This window comes from Cydia fagiglandana, chromosome 7 (genome assembly GCF_963556715.1).
Source record: "Cydia fagiglandana chromosome 7, ilCydFagi1.1, whole genome shotgun sequence".
Taxonomy (NCBI): domain Eukaryota; kingdom Metazoa; phylum Arthropoda; class Insecta; order Lepidoptera; family Tortricidae; genus Cydia; species Cydia fagiglandana.
Window position 1 is genome coordinate 18,367,395 of NC_085938.1, and position 14,676 is coordinate 18,382,070.

General features: G+C 39.7%; 1 protein-coding gene across 4 annotated transcripts; it reads right to left on the minus strand.

Annotated features, from left to right (window-relative positions):
• Positions 1–5,456: 5,456 nt before the first annotated feature.
• On the minus strand, positions 5,457–14,571 carry LOC134666084 (nucleolar protein dao-5-like). Of its 4 annotated transcripts, XR_010098450.1 has the most exons (8): positions 14,385–14,571; positions 13,755–13,843; positions 13,446–13,584; positions 11,451–12,566; positions 10,514–10,585; positions 9,690–9,812; positions 6,261–7,175; positions 5,457–6,128 (listed from the first exon to the last, which is right to left on the minus strand). XR_010098450.1 is itself a non-coding variant. In XM_063523202.1 (7 exons), the coding sequence occupies exons 1-7, from the start codon at positions 14,490–14,492 to the stop codon at positions 7,020–7,022; spliced, it is 1,803 nt and encodes a 600-aa protein (XP_063379272.1). In that variant the 5' UTR covers positions 14,493–14,571; the 3' UTR covers positions 5,457–7,019. The 4 variants fall into 4 exon arrangements, 3 of the variants coding, with proteins under 3 accessions (XP_063379272.1, XP_063379271.1, XP_063379270.1); XM_063523202.1 differs by having other exon boundaries at positions 5,457–7,175; XM_063523201.1 differs by lacking the exons at positions 5,457–6,128; positions 9,690–9,812 and adding an exon at positions 9,103–9,544 and having other exon boundaries at positions 7,071–7,175; positions 11,451–12,557.
• Between the last annotated feature and the right edge of the window lie 105 nt (positions 14,572–14,676).

A 14,676-nucleotide genomic window follows, 5' to 3' on the forward strand; every position in this document is an offset into this window, starting at 1 on the left:
CCTAGCAAATAACCAAATACACTGTTAATTGCGGTGGGCGTGCCAGGTTTGCCTCTGACAATGCCATCGCGAACAATATCCATGAAAATGTCCTCGCCGAGTATCATGTCGACCGGCTGAGGTTTATGAAATTCAGGGTCGGCTAAAGCGAGTCCCTGCAAGTGAGGCCAATCAGCGAGAGGTGCTAGTGGTACACTAGGCATTTGACGGGTTAACTTCGCCAGAATAGACGCCTCTAACGGAATGATTGGATTTTGTTTGCCCTTAGGCGAAATTGAGCACACGAAGGTACCCCTAGGTTCCAGCGGCAAGTCACCGACACCGACCAGCGGCTCGCTAACATGTTGTCGCGGTAAATTAAGTCGTTGCATACACGATTCTGTAATCAGAGCTGCTTGTGAGCCCCCATCTAACATACAGCGAATCGTAGCAACTTTGTTGCCTCCGTAATAAAGGTCAACCATCGCTGTTGATAATAAAACCGTGCTAGGTTGTTTCCCTAAACTACCTAAACTCTGTTCATTCACGCCGTGAACTGCTGACGGGCTACTAGGGCCGGGCTGCTCCGTAAGAGCGAGCGAGACGGCACCTGAGTCCGTAGATTCATTGATAATCGGTAGCGGAATGTTTGATTCTAAATGAATTAAAGTATGGTGTCGTTTATTACACTTACGACACTTGAAACTGGATTTACAATTCCTTAAGTCGTGCCCGGGGCATAAACAATTGTAACATACATTATTTGTTTTAACAAATGCAAATCTATCTTTCACCGATAGGTCTAAAAATTCTAAACATTTATTAAGGGAGTGCATTCCTTTACACTTCAAGCAAGATCGAACCTTATTTGTATCGTCGTAAGGTCGACTTTGGGCTGACGCCGTACTTGTTGCAAAAACACGTTTGGGTGTTATTTGATTCGAATTTGTATTTGTGTTATTTTTACTACTTAAGGAATTGTTTCGAGTGGACTGTGTATTGGAAACTGAAATCATCTGTTCCGCTGAAAGTTCGCGTTCGAGGAAAGCAATTAGGCCTTGAACTTTAGGTATTTCGCCCGGGTTGGTTAAGGAACGTTCATATTCTTTTCGTATATTCACGGGAATTTTACGTAATAATAAATTTAACAGAACGAAGTCCCATTCCTTAACCGGAAATTCCATTACTTCCAACGCCTTTATGTTTTCGTGATAAACATTAAGTAAATTTCGCATAGCAACAGCTGATCGCGCGGAACAAATATCTATATCGAACAACTTATCCAGATGTTGTGATGCGATAATGCGTTTATTGTCATAACGGGATTTTAGAATATCGAGCGCAATTGCATAATTACTTTCCGTTATGGGAATCGATTTAATTAAATTATGTGGCTCGTTTTTGACTGAAAGGAGCAAATACCTAAACTTCTCCGCATCCGTGTAGGCATTGTTATTGTGTACCAGCGATTGAAATAAATCGAAAAAGGCAGGCCAACCAGTCGGTTCGCCATGATATTCGGGAAGCGATAATTTTGGTAAATTTCGACGATCGGTACTAAGCGTTTCGTTGGGGGTAAGCGCGCGGCTCGCGCGACGCCTTTCTACGTCTACCTCCTTTAGGTTATTTAAATGTGTAACTATCGCGTAATACAAATCGTTAAAATCGTTACGAATCTTAATATTGGCTTCTTTGTTGAAGCTTTGCAATTTAATTAACGCTTTTTCGATTTTAGTTTGAATCTTAGTAAATTTTCGCTGATGCACTGTTAAATCTGTAGTTCTTGAACGAAATTGATCTGTATTTGTCGCTGCGAACTGTAATGTTCTCTTTAATTCGTCGAGAATTAGATCTCGTTCGAATATGTCTTGTGTAATACACGATGTGTCGGCTTCAGTATTGCCGTCTGTAGGGTTAGGAACCATTTTGCGAGACAAAGATGGCGACAATGACAATACTAAATTGAACTACAAACGTGTCTAAACGAAAAACTGGGTACGAAATACCGCAAAATACAAGAGCAACACAACCAGAGAAAGAAAAATCCGGATCGAACGGATCAAAAAATTATGTAGCTTCGATAAATTGAGAGCGACTTACATAAATCCAGTAGCACCTTAGCAGACCGCGTGGTGGTCTATGTATGATGATTTGGAAAGTCTCTGCTTTATCGACAGCTGCATATATCCATAGGGGGCACTGGGTCACTAATAAGTCTCTGGTTGATTTTCACTTCGATTGCAGCGACGGGACTCGAGATATGAATTATTTTAATCGGAGCGCGGCGCACTCGCGGCCATTGGATTTAACGGCAGGAGAAGCTTTTTTTTTATCCTCGCTAGGTGGCGCGGTGGTAGGTCGCGCCGGAAGTAAGGGCTTTGAGATAAATGCAGTTGCCAGTTCAAAATATCTAGCTACAAAGTACACGAAAATATATTCTTTACTAATTGTGTTGCTTTGTATGTATAAGAAAAATACCTATTTAAATATGCATAGAAATTGATTAGTACTAATCTGTTCCTCTACGGAACATATATTATTTATTAAAAAATGTTTTACATATAAAAATATACACTGAAAACTGGCAACTGGCAACTTAATAAAAAAATTGACATTAATAAAGCGCATTCACAAAGTTTTCAGTACCTTTTATTTATACAAATAACATTAGGCATGCCTACCTATTACACTTTACACACAGATACACCACACTTTACACACGGCATTTTACACAGATTTCCAACTTGTATTCATACATTTCTTCACGGTTAATTAATACGCTTTCCAGATGCGTTATGACTCGGTTCCTTCTGAACCCACTAAAGTTGTAAATTTCACTCTGGCTGCTTCAACAGCCGTTGCTCCGCATTTAGCACATTTTCTATGTGCATTGCTGTAATCCATGTAGGTACAGACTTACAGACTTGGTGGTGGTTGGTTGAGACAAGTGGTACGTAGCGGTACACGTTGTATGTATTATTTAAAGATTTAATAAATAACATTTTCGTTATGAACTTTAACCACAGCAGTTGGACAGAGTCATTGACAGATATATTTTTTATTATGGTGGGTAGACGTACCTACCCTCCATATATTTTATGAACATTGATAAAGACAGTTGGAAGCAAATATTCATTATAAAACTTAATCGCATGTAATTAAGTTTTAAGCGTTTTAAGTCCCGTTTTATGATTAATATTGTATAAAATTCGTGATAATTTAAATCAGAGTTGGGAGCAATGTTGCTGTAGAAAAATGTTTTTATTTTTATTACTCGCAACTTTTTCCCGGAGGCCAACGCATACATAGAAGCTTCAGGCGCACACATGCGCAATTATTTGGGGACATAACTTTCTTAGGAAGTGAACAGGCCTTGCTCGGTACACCCGCTGGAGCAAGGCTTGAGTGAGTATTATATTTATATTAAGCCCCCTCCACACTCGTGCGCGAATCGCGGGCGAAGCCGCGAACGCGAGTGTGGAGTCGATTTCGCTGTCTGCGAAAATCGACGCCACACTTGCGTTCGCGGCTTCGCGCCGCGATCAAGGCCTGTTCACTTCCTAAGAAAGTTATGTCCCCAAATATTTGCGCATGTGTGCGCCTGAAGCTTCTATGTGTGCGTTGGCCTCCGAGAAAAAGTTGCGAGTAATAAAAATGAAAACATTTTTCTACAGCAACATTGCTCCAAACTCTGATTTAAATTATCACGAATTTTATATATTATTTAATCATAAAACGGGACTTAAAACGCTTAAAAATTAAATATACGCGATTAAGTTTTAAAATGGAATATTTGCTTCCAACTGTCTTTATCAATGTCCATAAAATATATGGAGGGTAGGTACGTCTACCCACCATAATACAAAAATATATTTGTCAATGACTTTGTCCAACTGCTGTGGTTAAAGTTCATAACGAAAATTTTATTTATTAAATCTTTAAATAATAAATACAACATAGCGGTACTACCACTTGAGACTGTAAGTCTGTACCTACATGGATTACAGCAATGCACATAGAAAATGTGCTAAATGCGGAGCAACGGCTGTTGAAGCAGCCAAAGTGAAATTTACACCTTTAGTGGGTTCAGAAGGAACCGAGTCATAACGCATCTGGAAAGCGTATTAATTAACCGTGAAGAAATGTAGGAATACAAGTTGGAAATCTGTGTAAAATGCCGTGTGTAAAGTGTTGTGTATCTGTGTGTAAAGTGTAATAGGTAGGCATGCCTAATGTTATTTGTATTATACTGAAAACTTTGTGAATGCGCTTTATTAATGTCTATTTTTTTATTAAGTTGCCTGTTGCCAGTTTTCAGTGTATATTTCTATATGTAAAACATTTTTTAATAATTAATACAATGTTATAAACATAAACATGCCTTTTATTTAAATCAATTGATAATACCACAAACAAGGGTTTATTTGCACCTTTCATATATTTCGTGATATGAAGATAACAAATATGTTTATCAACAGAATTACTATATACCTCTTAGAGGATATAACCAACGGAGACGCCATGTCTAAAATTTTCGGTACAAAATAGTCTGCCGTTTTTTGCGGGGGAGGGGCACATCAAATGTATAGGTACGTCATGTCAGATAAACGTCAGTCCATACATATGTTTGACATGTGGTTGACCATTGGCCGCCTATTTTCGACAGAGGGGAACGCCTGTTAATGGCGGCTCCATTGTTAATTACTCCGAGATATACCTACCAATACCCGCCAGGCTAAACCGGTTGTCAACTTTAGTGTTTGGTACACAACAAAGGCGCTATTAGTATAAACGTGTAAACGTTTGGGGACATTTTTTTGTATGGAGTTATCGTTCTTCTCCTAGTGAGTATTATATTCTTTGGCCGCGATTCGCGCACGAGTGTGGAGGGGGCTTTATATTCTTTGCGCTGGAGCAACAATAATGCCGGCTACATACGTAACGATAAATCGTAGCGATAAAACTGAGCAGTCCGAACTGCGCAGTTTTATCTGCCGTGTGTATGACAAATTGTTGTCGATTATCGTAACGATTTGTCATACAGTTCAGTTCGGACTGCACAGTTTTATTGCTACGATTTATCGTTACGTGTGTAGCCGGGTTACAATAAATTAGACCTCATTTGCACGAGCTCGTTTGAATGACAAAACTATAATCACTACGTGGACACAAATGGAGATATGGTGTATTTATTTACACGATGGCTCTGGCGCTTTCTATCAAGCGTTGTAAGATTTTTAAGCCATGGTCGTTAAATCGAATTTAGCGTGCGAACAGATTCAAGCGCTCGTGCTAATGAGGCCTTAAGAGAATTGCTCCATTCGTGTGCAACCATATTGCTGATAAGTGATAGTACATTCGTACATCATTGGGATATGAATATACTAATACTGTAGTATGCATCAAATCAAATATGCATTGAGAGGATAGCTTTTGTATAGAAAACTTACCTGGTTAAGCAGGGAAGAAAAGACAGATTTATAGTCAAAACCTTTTTTATTAAGAGGCGGCTTATGTATCTAGATAAAACGACTTTAATCTTATGCCTATAATAACCTACAATTTACGAGAAGTTCGAAATTGAATCGACGATAGCTTATCATAACGTATTTACAAGTTTCATTAGTCTATTAGAACAAAAATAAGACATCGAACCCATCATATTATACAAAAACAATTCACGACAACGTGATAACTTTCAAAAATGGTATTTATTATTAAAGTTGTATTTAACCCTTTATGCGATATAATGCAAAGTTGAACCCTATAACTTTGAAAGAAAGTTCATAATCATGTGGGAAATATATTCCCTCTGCCTTATAAGTAATACCCCGGATTTTTGGATGCGGGAATGTATTACACTGATCAAAAAATAGGTTAAATCTGTATAAAAAGTAAACTATTTGAACATCTATAAGCCCGTTTGAAAGCTTATTACCTATTTTTTATTCATAGTTTGGTAACTATTTTACGAAACGAAGTTAAAAATCTTTTCGGTCATTAAATACGATCCTTGTAAAGTTATCATCATCACACGATCAATTTAACACTTACAATGGTAATCCAAGAACAATCAGACAATAAAGTTGATTTTGAATTTACCAATTGATATAATTATGTAGACTTACCCCCTTATTCATAAACGTTTACTAAAGTTGACAAGCCGATAATAATCGTTTGTCCCTTTCCATCATACCAATACGCCGGAAAGGGACTAACGATTATTATCGGCTTGTCAACTTTAGTAAACGTTTATGAATAAGGGGGTAACTCAATGTAACCCAAGTAATGCGTGTCAAATTTTATATTTATCAAATTATAGTCCTTAAAAAATCGATAGGCTCAAAACCTAAAATATTGATAAAATATTCTTACTTTATAATATGGGAAATGCATCAAGAAATAAGACTTACACTTCAAACACTGAAGGCTCAATAATAACTAGATGTAACTGGGGAGCTATTCATTATTTAAATAAAGAGAATGTTATATTTGCAATATTTGTGGTATGTCCAATTGTCCATTGAATACTGCGAAATACTTCATGGCATTATCATAGTCATCAAGTGTTGCTATTTACCTTAAAGAAAACTGCATGAGCTTTACGTTAGACTTTTTAAACTATAGACGGATGAAATCAATCATCTATAGTCAGAATTCTATCTTATGATGAATATTTGTCAAAATTTACAATGTTGTGAAGTGTTCAGCTTTCAGACCCCAAAAATACATATGTATTTAGTTACAGTCAACACAAAAATGTTGAGCATCCACAAAATAAGAGACATCAGACTATAAGGCTGCCCCCCCCCCCCCACGACGCTCGAAAAACGCTAGATGTGGGGGGCCCTAAAGTCAACACTCTTTTCGACCTTATTTCTCGTTACAATCAGTCATGCTCAACATTTTCATGCCGCTGTATGTTTTATATGCCACTGCAACTTGTACCGGTTGCACCAAACCTTCTGTCACCATTAAAGCGTTCACTAAATGTGGTTGGTGCAACTGGTCATAATATTTCAGTATTACTGTCAGGTCGGTCAATCGTCAAACTTGATGGAGTGCACGCCGGTGTCGATGGCGCCGCCGCGGTAGGAGCCGCGCTTCTTCTTGGTCTTCTCGTGCTTGAAGGACTTCCCGCGCGTGTGCTTCAGGTCCTGGTTCGCTCGCTCGCCCCAAGAGCCGCGGGCGCCGCTCTGTCGATCAAAATATCGATATCAGGAATTATGCAAAATTGAAGCCTATCACTTTGAAATAAAGTTCGAAAGTGGGAAATATATTCCATCTGCTTTATAATGGCTTAAGAAATGTCTCGGATCCCACGCAATTGTCGGCCAAGGCGAAGCCGATCTGAGGCTTTATTTACTGTCTATAAATACTATTTTCCTGTTCGATGGAGCCGGAAAGCGGCAACTTTGTTTAGCGCAGTTTTCAGCATGGAGAACAGAAACAATTTTTTGGACAACATTTCATTGTTGATACTTTATTTTTCATGCTTTTATCGCTGATTGTACTTTCCTTTCAGTAGGCAATACTTATGGAGTTAATTCTAGCAATACTAAACAACAATAAATTGCGTTGCGTTGTTTTATTACAAGAGTTCCTATGGCCTATCCTAGTATCCTGTGTCCATCGTCAGATCAGCTTTAATGAGAAACGTCAAACTTAATGGGATTTCTGATACATGTTTCTAAAGTCTATTTTGCGTATTTAAAGAGCTTAAAATCTTATTTAAATTTTTACTGTTACCGTAGAGAAAGTCCGTATACGTAAGAGTTGCCTCCAGAATCTCGCGAATTAAATTGACAGGTCAATGTGCACAAATGATACCACAGTTTGGCCAGTGCTGTTCATATCGATATTTTCAAAAAAGTTTGAATTAGAGAATATCGCGAGAATTCACCGCTATCGGCGCTACTGTTGCGCAGTCAGTTAAAATGTATCTTTAACTAATTTAAATGATTTTACAAATGACCCCCGTTCTGAGTCATGGCTTGTCCAACAGGTCTCCATCGCCATACAGCGGGGTAACGCTGCTAGTGTGATGGGGACCTTTGGACCCGGCATGGCTCAGAACGGGTTTTAGTTTCTTAAGTTTTATACATATGCATGTATACATAATATGTAAAATATTTTGATAAAATAAAAATATATTGTTAATATTATTATTTTACAAATGTCACTTGGTATTTCGAAAATTGTGCAATTTTATAGTAATCGATACAAGGATATTGGATAAACATATTGTAGGTAATTAAATAAATATTTTATTATATTTATTTTATTTTATTTGTTAGGAAAACATACAGCTAGAGTAACAAGTTGTAGGTGATAACATAGAAACATTGATTTGGGCTCAAAATACACATAAGGCTGACCCAGACGGGGAAATAAGATAAGATTTTTCATTCAAAATGGCCTCATTGACTATGCCGCAATGACAGGCGTAGTATTCAAAACTGATATCAATTAGCCAAAAAAGCAAACCGTCCGGCATAGATAATTTCATAATCATTTAGATTTCCAAATTTGGTTGGTTAAGTTTTGGAGGAGGAAACAGTCGAGTACGAAACCTCGATTTTTGAGATTTTTACGCAGGATTTTTCGCCTTGTCCTTATTGCACTAGTTTTAGGAGCCGCTTCCGTAACCAAGATGGGTATATTTACCTAAAATATTTAAAACTCAGCTCCTGTTTCGTCTTAACATTGAAATTTGTCAGTTTGACATCCGCACCTCCTGGTTTGATTGGTAACGTCACAATCTTACAATCGAATCAACCACTTTTCTCGTCACATTCATACAAATCGAAATCGTTTGTGACCCCTTTATAATTATCACATGGGTATAGTAAGTGCATCTTACTTATCGATATCATTTTATCGACATATACCCCTGCCTATTTTTTCTTTGCTATTCCTGGTATCATTTTATTTGTCAAACTCATGTCAATTTAGTTCGCGAGTTTCTGGAGGCGACTGTAGACACAAACGATGTTATATAACAAGCCAAAAAAAGGCAAGTGACTATGAAATACAAAAAAATTTTGGAAGAAGAACTTCAGAGTTATTTTTTCAAATAACTCTAAATTCATATTAGCTAATAACCAAAGCTTAGGCACATACCTATTTAATCGAACGTAATCTTCTTGTTCTGGCTGTCTCCGCTATCAAAACTCTTTCTGTCATTGAAGCTTTTGTTGAAGCCGCCTCCCCGGTTTCCGCCCCACGAGTTGCGGTCCCCTCCCCGCCCTCCTCGGTCACCACCGCGGCCTCTGAACCCTCCTCGGTCTCCGAACCCTCCTCGGTCTCCGCCGCGGCCTCCGCGGTCACCCCCACGGCCCCGGAACCCTCCCCGGTCACCTCCGCGGCCTCTGAACCCTCCCCTGTCGCCGAAGCCCCCGCGCCCGCCTCGACCGCGGTCGAACCCTCCCCGGCCTCCCCTATCGAAGCCCCCGCGACCTCTGAAGCCTCCCCTGTCTCCCCCTCGCCCACGGAAACCTCCTCTGCCCCCAAATCCGGACTTAAAGCCGCCGTCTTCATTGTCTTCTTCTTCATTCTCACCCTCCTGAGAGAGATATGCTTATAAATATAAATACATAACCAAGACAACCCTACATAGTTAGTTCATTAAAGTAAATGCCCGAAATTATAAGCCACTAGAACGTTTGTACGTAGAGTTGCCTTGGCTTGTGAAATTTGTGGGCATTTACCTTAGCGTCGAACGAATTGTCCTTAAGCCTATGGTCGACTTCCACCTTCTCATCGACCACGCGACGGAACGGAGTGGGTTTATTGTTATTATCGCTGGGTGTGGATGTGTTCGTTGATGTGCCCTAGAAAGTGTGGTGGGTGGCATTAAACATTGCTAAGAATGATAGAACCATCAGCTCGAGCCGAAAATTGTAGAAATAGTAGTGCATATATAATTGATAACTTCATGATGAGTAAATAATTTTTTCATGAAATGATAGGTTGATTAGGTTGGCTAAATCATGAAGAGTTAAACCTAAACCTGACCATAATATCATGATTATCATGAAGTGATCAATTCTAAAATTGCATTTCATGAAATGATCAAATTCTATGATCTGGCCGTAACACATATAGAGTTAGACCAAGCTACGTTGGCAGCAATTTTAATAGCCCTGACTGTGCAAGTGTTATTTAGACACCATAATTTAATAGAAGTTTAACGTTTATAATAACACTTGTACAGTCTGAGCTATCAAAATCGCTGCCAAATTAGCTTGGTCTAGCTCTAATTCCACATTCCACTAAAATATTAGGTTAGGAACATAATTATATTTATTTTAGTAGGTAACAATTCAGGATATAGAAGTTTGAATTGATTTACCACATCCTTAAACTTAAAACTTGATGAAATGATTTTTGGGCATTTTTGCAACTTTGTAGTTAATAGGGAAAATCTTAACAAACTATCCAATATCTACTTTGTAACCAGATGTTACTTGTCACAAAAATACCCTTTGTTAGATTAATTTAATTAATATTTACTGAAAGTAATGAAACATACCTTTACAAAATTGTTGTAAGGCTTCTTTGCTGGAGTAGCCTCACTGCCCGATGCTTTTCTCTTACGGTTGCCCTGTAAAATATTAATTATTAAGAACTACATCATCTCATGGTATATTTTGAAAATTACTCTAACCCTTTACCAGGCTATCAGTTTAAAAATTACAATCGAATGTGTGAATGTGAAATTGAATGCCTTACTGATCAAAAATAGAACCCATGTTTGAAGTGCCGTATGTGGGAAATATATATCCCTTAGCCTGGTAAGGGGTTAAAATTCCCATTTTAGCCCTTTACCAGGAGTAACTGGGTGATGTGAAAAAGAGAAAATAATGGCAAAATATTTCTGATCTAGCCACAAAAATCCTTAATCCTTTGAACGTTATAGTCCGCGGCGCGTCGCCGTGAACCTTAAAGGCCTGGCCAAACAGCCGGCGCGACGCAGCGCCGCGTCCGCGCCGCGCGACCGCGGCACATGCTAACAGGTTACCGACGTCAAACAGACTGCGTCCCGCCGGTATCACGCCCCGCTTCTGTCGCGCCACGCGCCGCGCGGCCCCTTACGTCCACGCGGCGCGTGCGCAGCGCTGCGCCGCGCGGACGCGGCGGCCCGCCGCGTCGCGCAAGGTCACATCAGTCGGATCGGACGTTAGGCAGCGAGCGGTGCGCCGTGTTCCCGCGCGGCCGCGCCGCGTTCGCGCGCGCGATGAGGGCGTGTTGAGAGCGTGAGGCCGGCGCGATCCACGCGCGCCCTGTTTGAACAGGCATCACGCGGCGCTGACGCGGCGCTGCGTCGCGCTGGCTGTTTGACCAGGCCTTAAGGGTTATTTGGCGGTCAATGGGTTAAGGAATAGTCACATTTAGAAAATATATCAAGGAGTAGGTATGTATGAAAAATATTATAATTCTACTAGAAAATTGCATAATATAGTTAATACCTGTTGTGATGTGTCCATGCTTTCATCCTGACTGAAAGACTTCTTCTTCTTAGGCGGTTCATCCTCCTCCGAATCATCAGAAGAAGACTCCTGTTTTTTAGCCGGGGCCTTTGCTGGTGTCTTCTTAGCTGCAGGCTTCTCATCTTCACTTGAGTCACTATCGGAATCAGATGAATCCTTCTTAGCTGGGGCAGCAGGTTTAGCTGGAGCCTTCTTAGCTGGCTTTTCGTCTTCACTGCTATCATCGTCTGATGAAGATTCTTTCTTGGCAGCTTTAGCTACAGGCTTAGCCGGTGTAGCCTTTGGTTTCTGAATGGCTTTGGGTTTCTCATCTTCGCTACTGTCACTGTCGGATGAAGATTCCGCCTTTTTGGCTGGTGCAGGTTTCACTGGTGTTTTAGCAGCCGCCTTGGGTTTTTCATCGTCACTACTATCATCAGATGAAGAATCAGCTTTTTTGGCTGGTGTAGGCTTGGCTGGAGCCTTTACTGGAGCTTTAGCGGCTTGCTTGGGCTTTTCATCCTCACTGCTATCGTCAGAAGAGGACTCTGCCTTTTTAGCTGCAGCAGGTTTAACTGGGGTCTTCACAGGTGTCTTTGCTGCTTGTTTAGGCTTTTCATCTTCGCTGCTAGAATCCTCAGATGAAGATGCTGGTTTTTTGGCTGCGGGAGCCTTAGCAGGTGTTTTTACAGGAGTCTTGGCAGCCTGCTTTGGCTTGTCATCATCGCTTGAGTCATCATCAGATGAGGAGTCTGCTTTCTTGGCTGGTGCTTTTGCTGCAGGTTTAGCCGGTGCCTTAGCAGCCTGTTTAGGTTTTTCATCCTCACTGTCACTGTCATCAGAAGACTCTTGTTTCTTGGCCGGGGTGGGTTTAGGTGCAGGTTTTGCCGGAGCTGCCTTTGGTGCAGGCTTCTCATCTTCATCACTTGAGTCATCGGATGATGATTCCTGTTTCTTGGCAGCTGGTTTAGCTACATTGTTAACTTGTGGCTTGACTGGTTGTTTCTTGGGTTGTGCTGTGGCATCATCACTACTGTCACTGTCATCTGATGATTCTGCTTTCTTAGCCACAGGCTTGGCTGCAGGTTTGGCTGGAGTGGCTGCTGCCTTAGGTTTCTAAATATAAAAAGGCACTATTTTAATAAAGTCACAAAAAGATAAACGGTTAACATTTTGAGTGATTAATTTCAGAGGTAGTGACGAAAAAGATTTTTATAAAATCACAAATTTCTCATAAATAGTTGTAACATCATTAAAAACAAAGTTTTATAGACTAAAACTACATGACTTTAACTTTAGTCATTAACGAAATTGAGATTTAACACTTTGACTACCGAGAACCCGCGTGGTAGGCACTCGTAATGTTTGCTCAGATGCCGGACAACCCGCCCAGCGGGTTGTTTTGTACGCAGATTTAGACGACCGGTTTCTGGGGTAGTGCGCCGTTTTTTGCCCGGTTGCGAAAGTGTTAAGATACTTTGTAATACATTTTTAATGCTTATTAAGTCTCTTGCATTGCAACCTCAGATCTTGAAGGACCTTTAAGCTTAAAGATAATAAAATTGAAGTGTACATTACTTGTATGCAGTGACAGGCAAAAAATTAAAAAACGTGACCACTTCTGACATCCATAGTGGCCACTAGCAGCTTAAGTGTACTTATGGAATGTATGGTAGATGACTACAATACAAAAGGTTGCATTCAAATGATATGGTGGGTGGTGATATCATGGAATATACTGTTACAAAAGCATAATTATAATTTGCACAATCACATTAATAATTCTAAAATTTTTAATTTAATTATTTTGATAATACTTGACATCATTCCAATTTTGATGGTGCTTTCCTGTTTATGAACGAAAAGTACATAAAATACAGAAACAAGGAATAATGATAAAATTGCATTGTTGCACTTTTGATTGTTGCCAGGCTATCTTTGACATTGTTAATCTGTGGTTGTGACCATAACTATGATAAAATCAATAATTCAAACCTGTGCCGGTTTCTGCTCCTCCTCAGAGCTGTCTGAATCTGAGGATGCCTGCTTCTTTTGAGCGGGTGCTTTGCCGTTCAACACTGGCTTCGCTGCTGGTTTCTTTGGTGCTTCATCATCACTTGAGTCTTCAGAGGAGCTGTATTAACAGACCAGATATTATTCATCACTTTCTTGCTAATACTAAAATTTTACACCATTAAACAAGCTATGCTATCGATAAAAAAATAGGTATTGATTTGAGTTTTCTCAACCATATTTTATAACTTTAATGACATAACCTATAAAAGTGTGGAATGTTTATCTTACCTTTCCGCTGCTTTTTTAGCGGCTGGCGCCTTTTTCTTATATTCTGTGAATATGTCCAGCAGTGTTGGTAGGTTTTTAGCGCGCGGTTTCTGAAAAATACACACTCATGTCAACTGCACTTTACATTGAATATCTTGGGAGAAACTCAGTTTTAACTCAGAGGTAGTGACGATTGTTAGCTTCAATCATAGGATATCATGGAACAATTAACATCATAGTTGCTTATATTCTAATTAATAACCCACGACGCAATATAAGTAAGTAGTTTGAAAGTGTAAATAGGCTCGCAACTGCCTACCTACCAAAAACTACGTCATATAACCAATCACATTAAATTTAGAACCAAAAACATAAAATCCTCCAAATAACAGCCATTACACGTGGACATAACATTTAAAAACGAGAATACTTCTTAAAATGTATCTGTATCAGTGGGAACCATTGCCATGTTGCAATTTCAAGGACTCGTGGCATTTTCACGTGTTAAGACAATGTAAGTATACATGCAGGCCAAAAGTACATTACGTTAACAAAGGTTTGGCTCCAAGAGGAGGTAAAAAGCTTACATGCAAGTGCCGGGTACCGAACACGTGTGGGCATCCCACACGTGGTCTTTGGGTTAGCACTCACCGCTTTAGTTTTCTTCAATATTTCTGCGGCCAGCGATTTATCCACACCCAGCATAAACTGATGTATCAAAGAGAGAACCTCTCCCTGAATATTAGCTGGAACTGCCATGTTATTAACTTGAAGCACTACAATTTATTTTATTTTAAGTTAAGCGAGACGCGCGGCCTCTTGTCTCGTCCGCGACGGCACAGATAATGAAACAGCATGTGAAGATTGGTGAAGATTGTGAAGTTAGTATATAAAAAGGTAAATGTCATAGATGGCGCTACTAATGCGCTTCATTTATAAAACA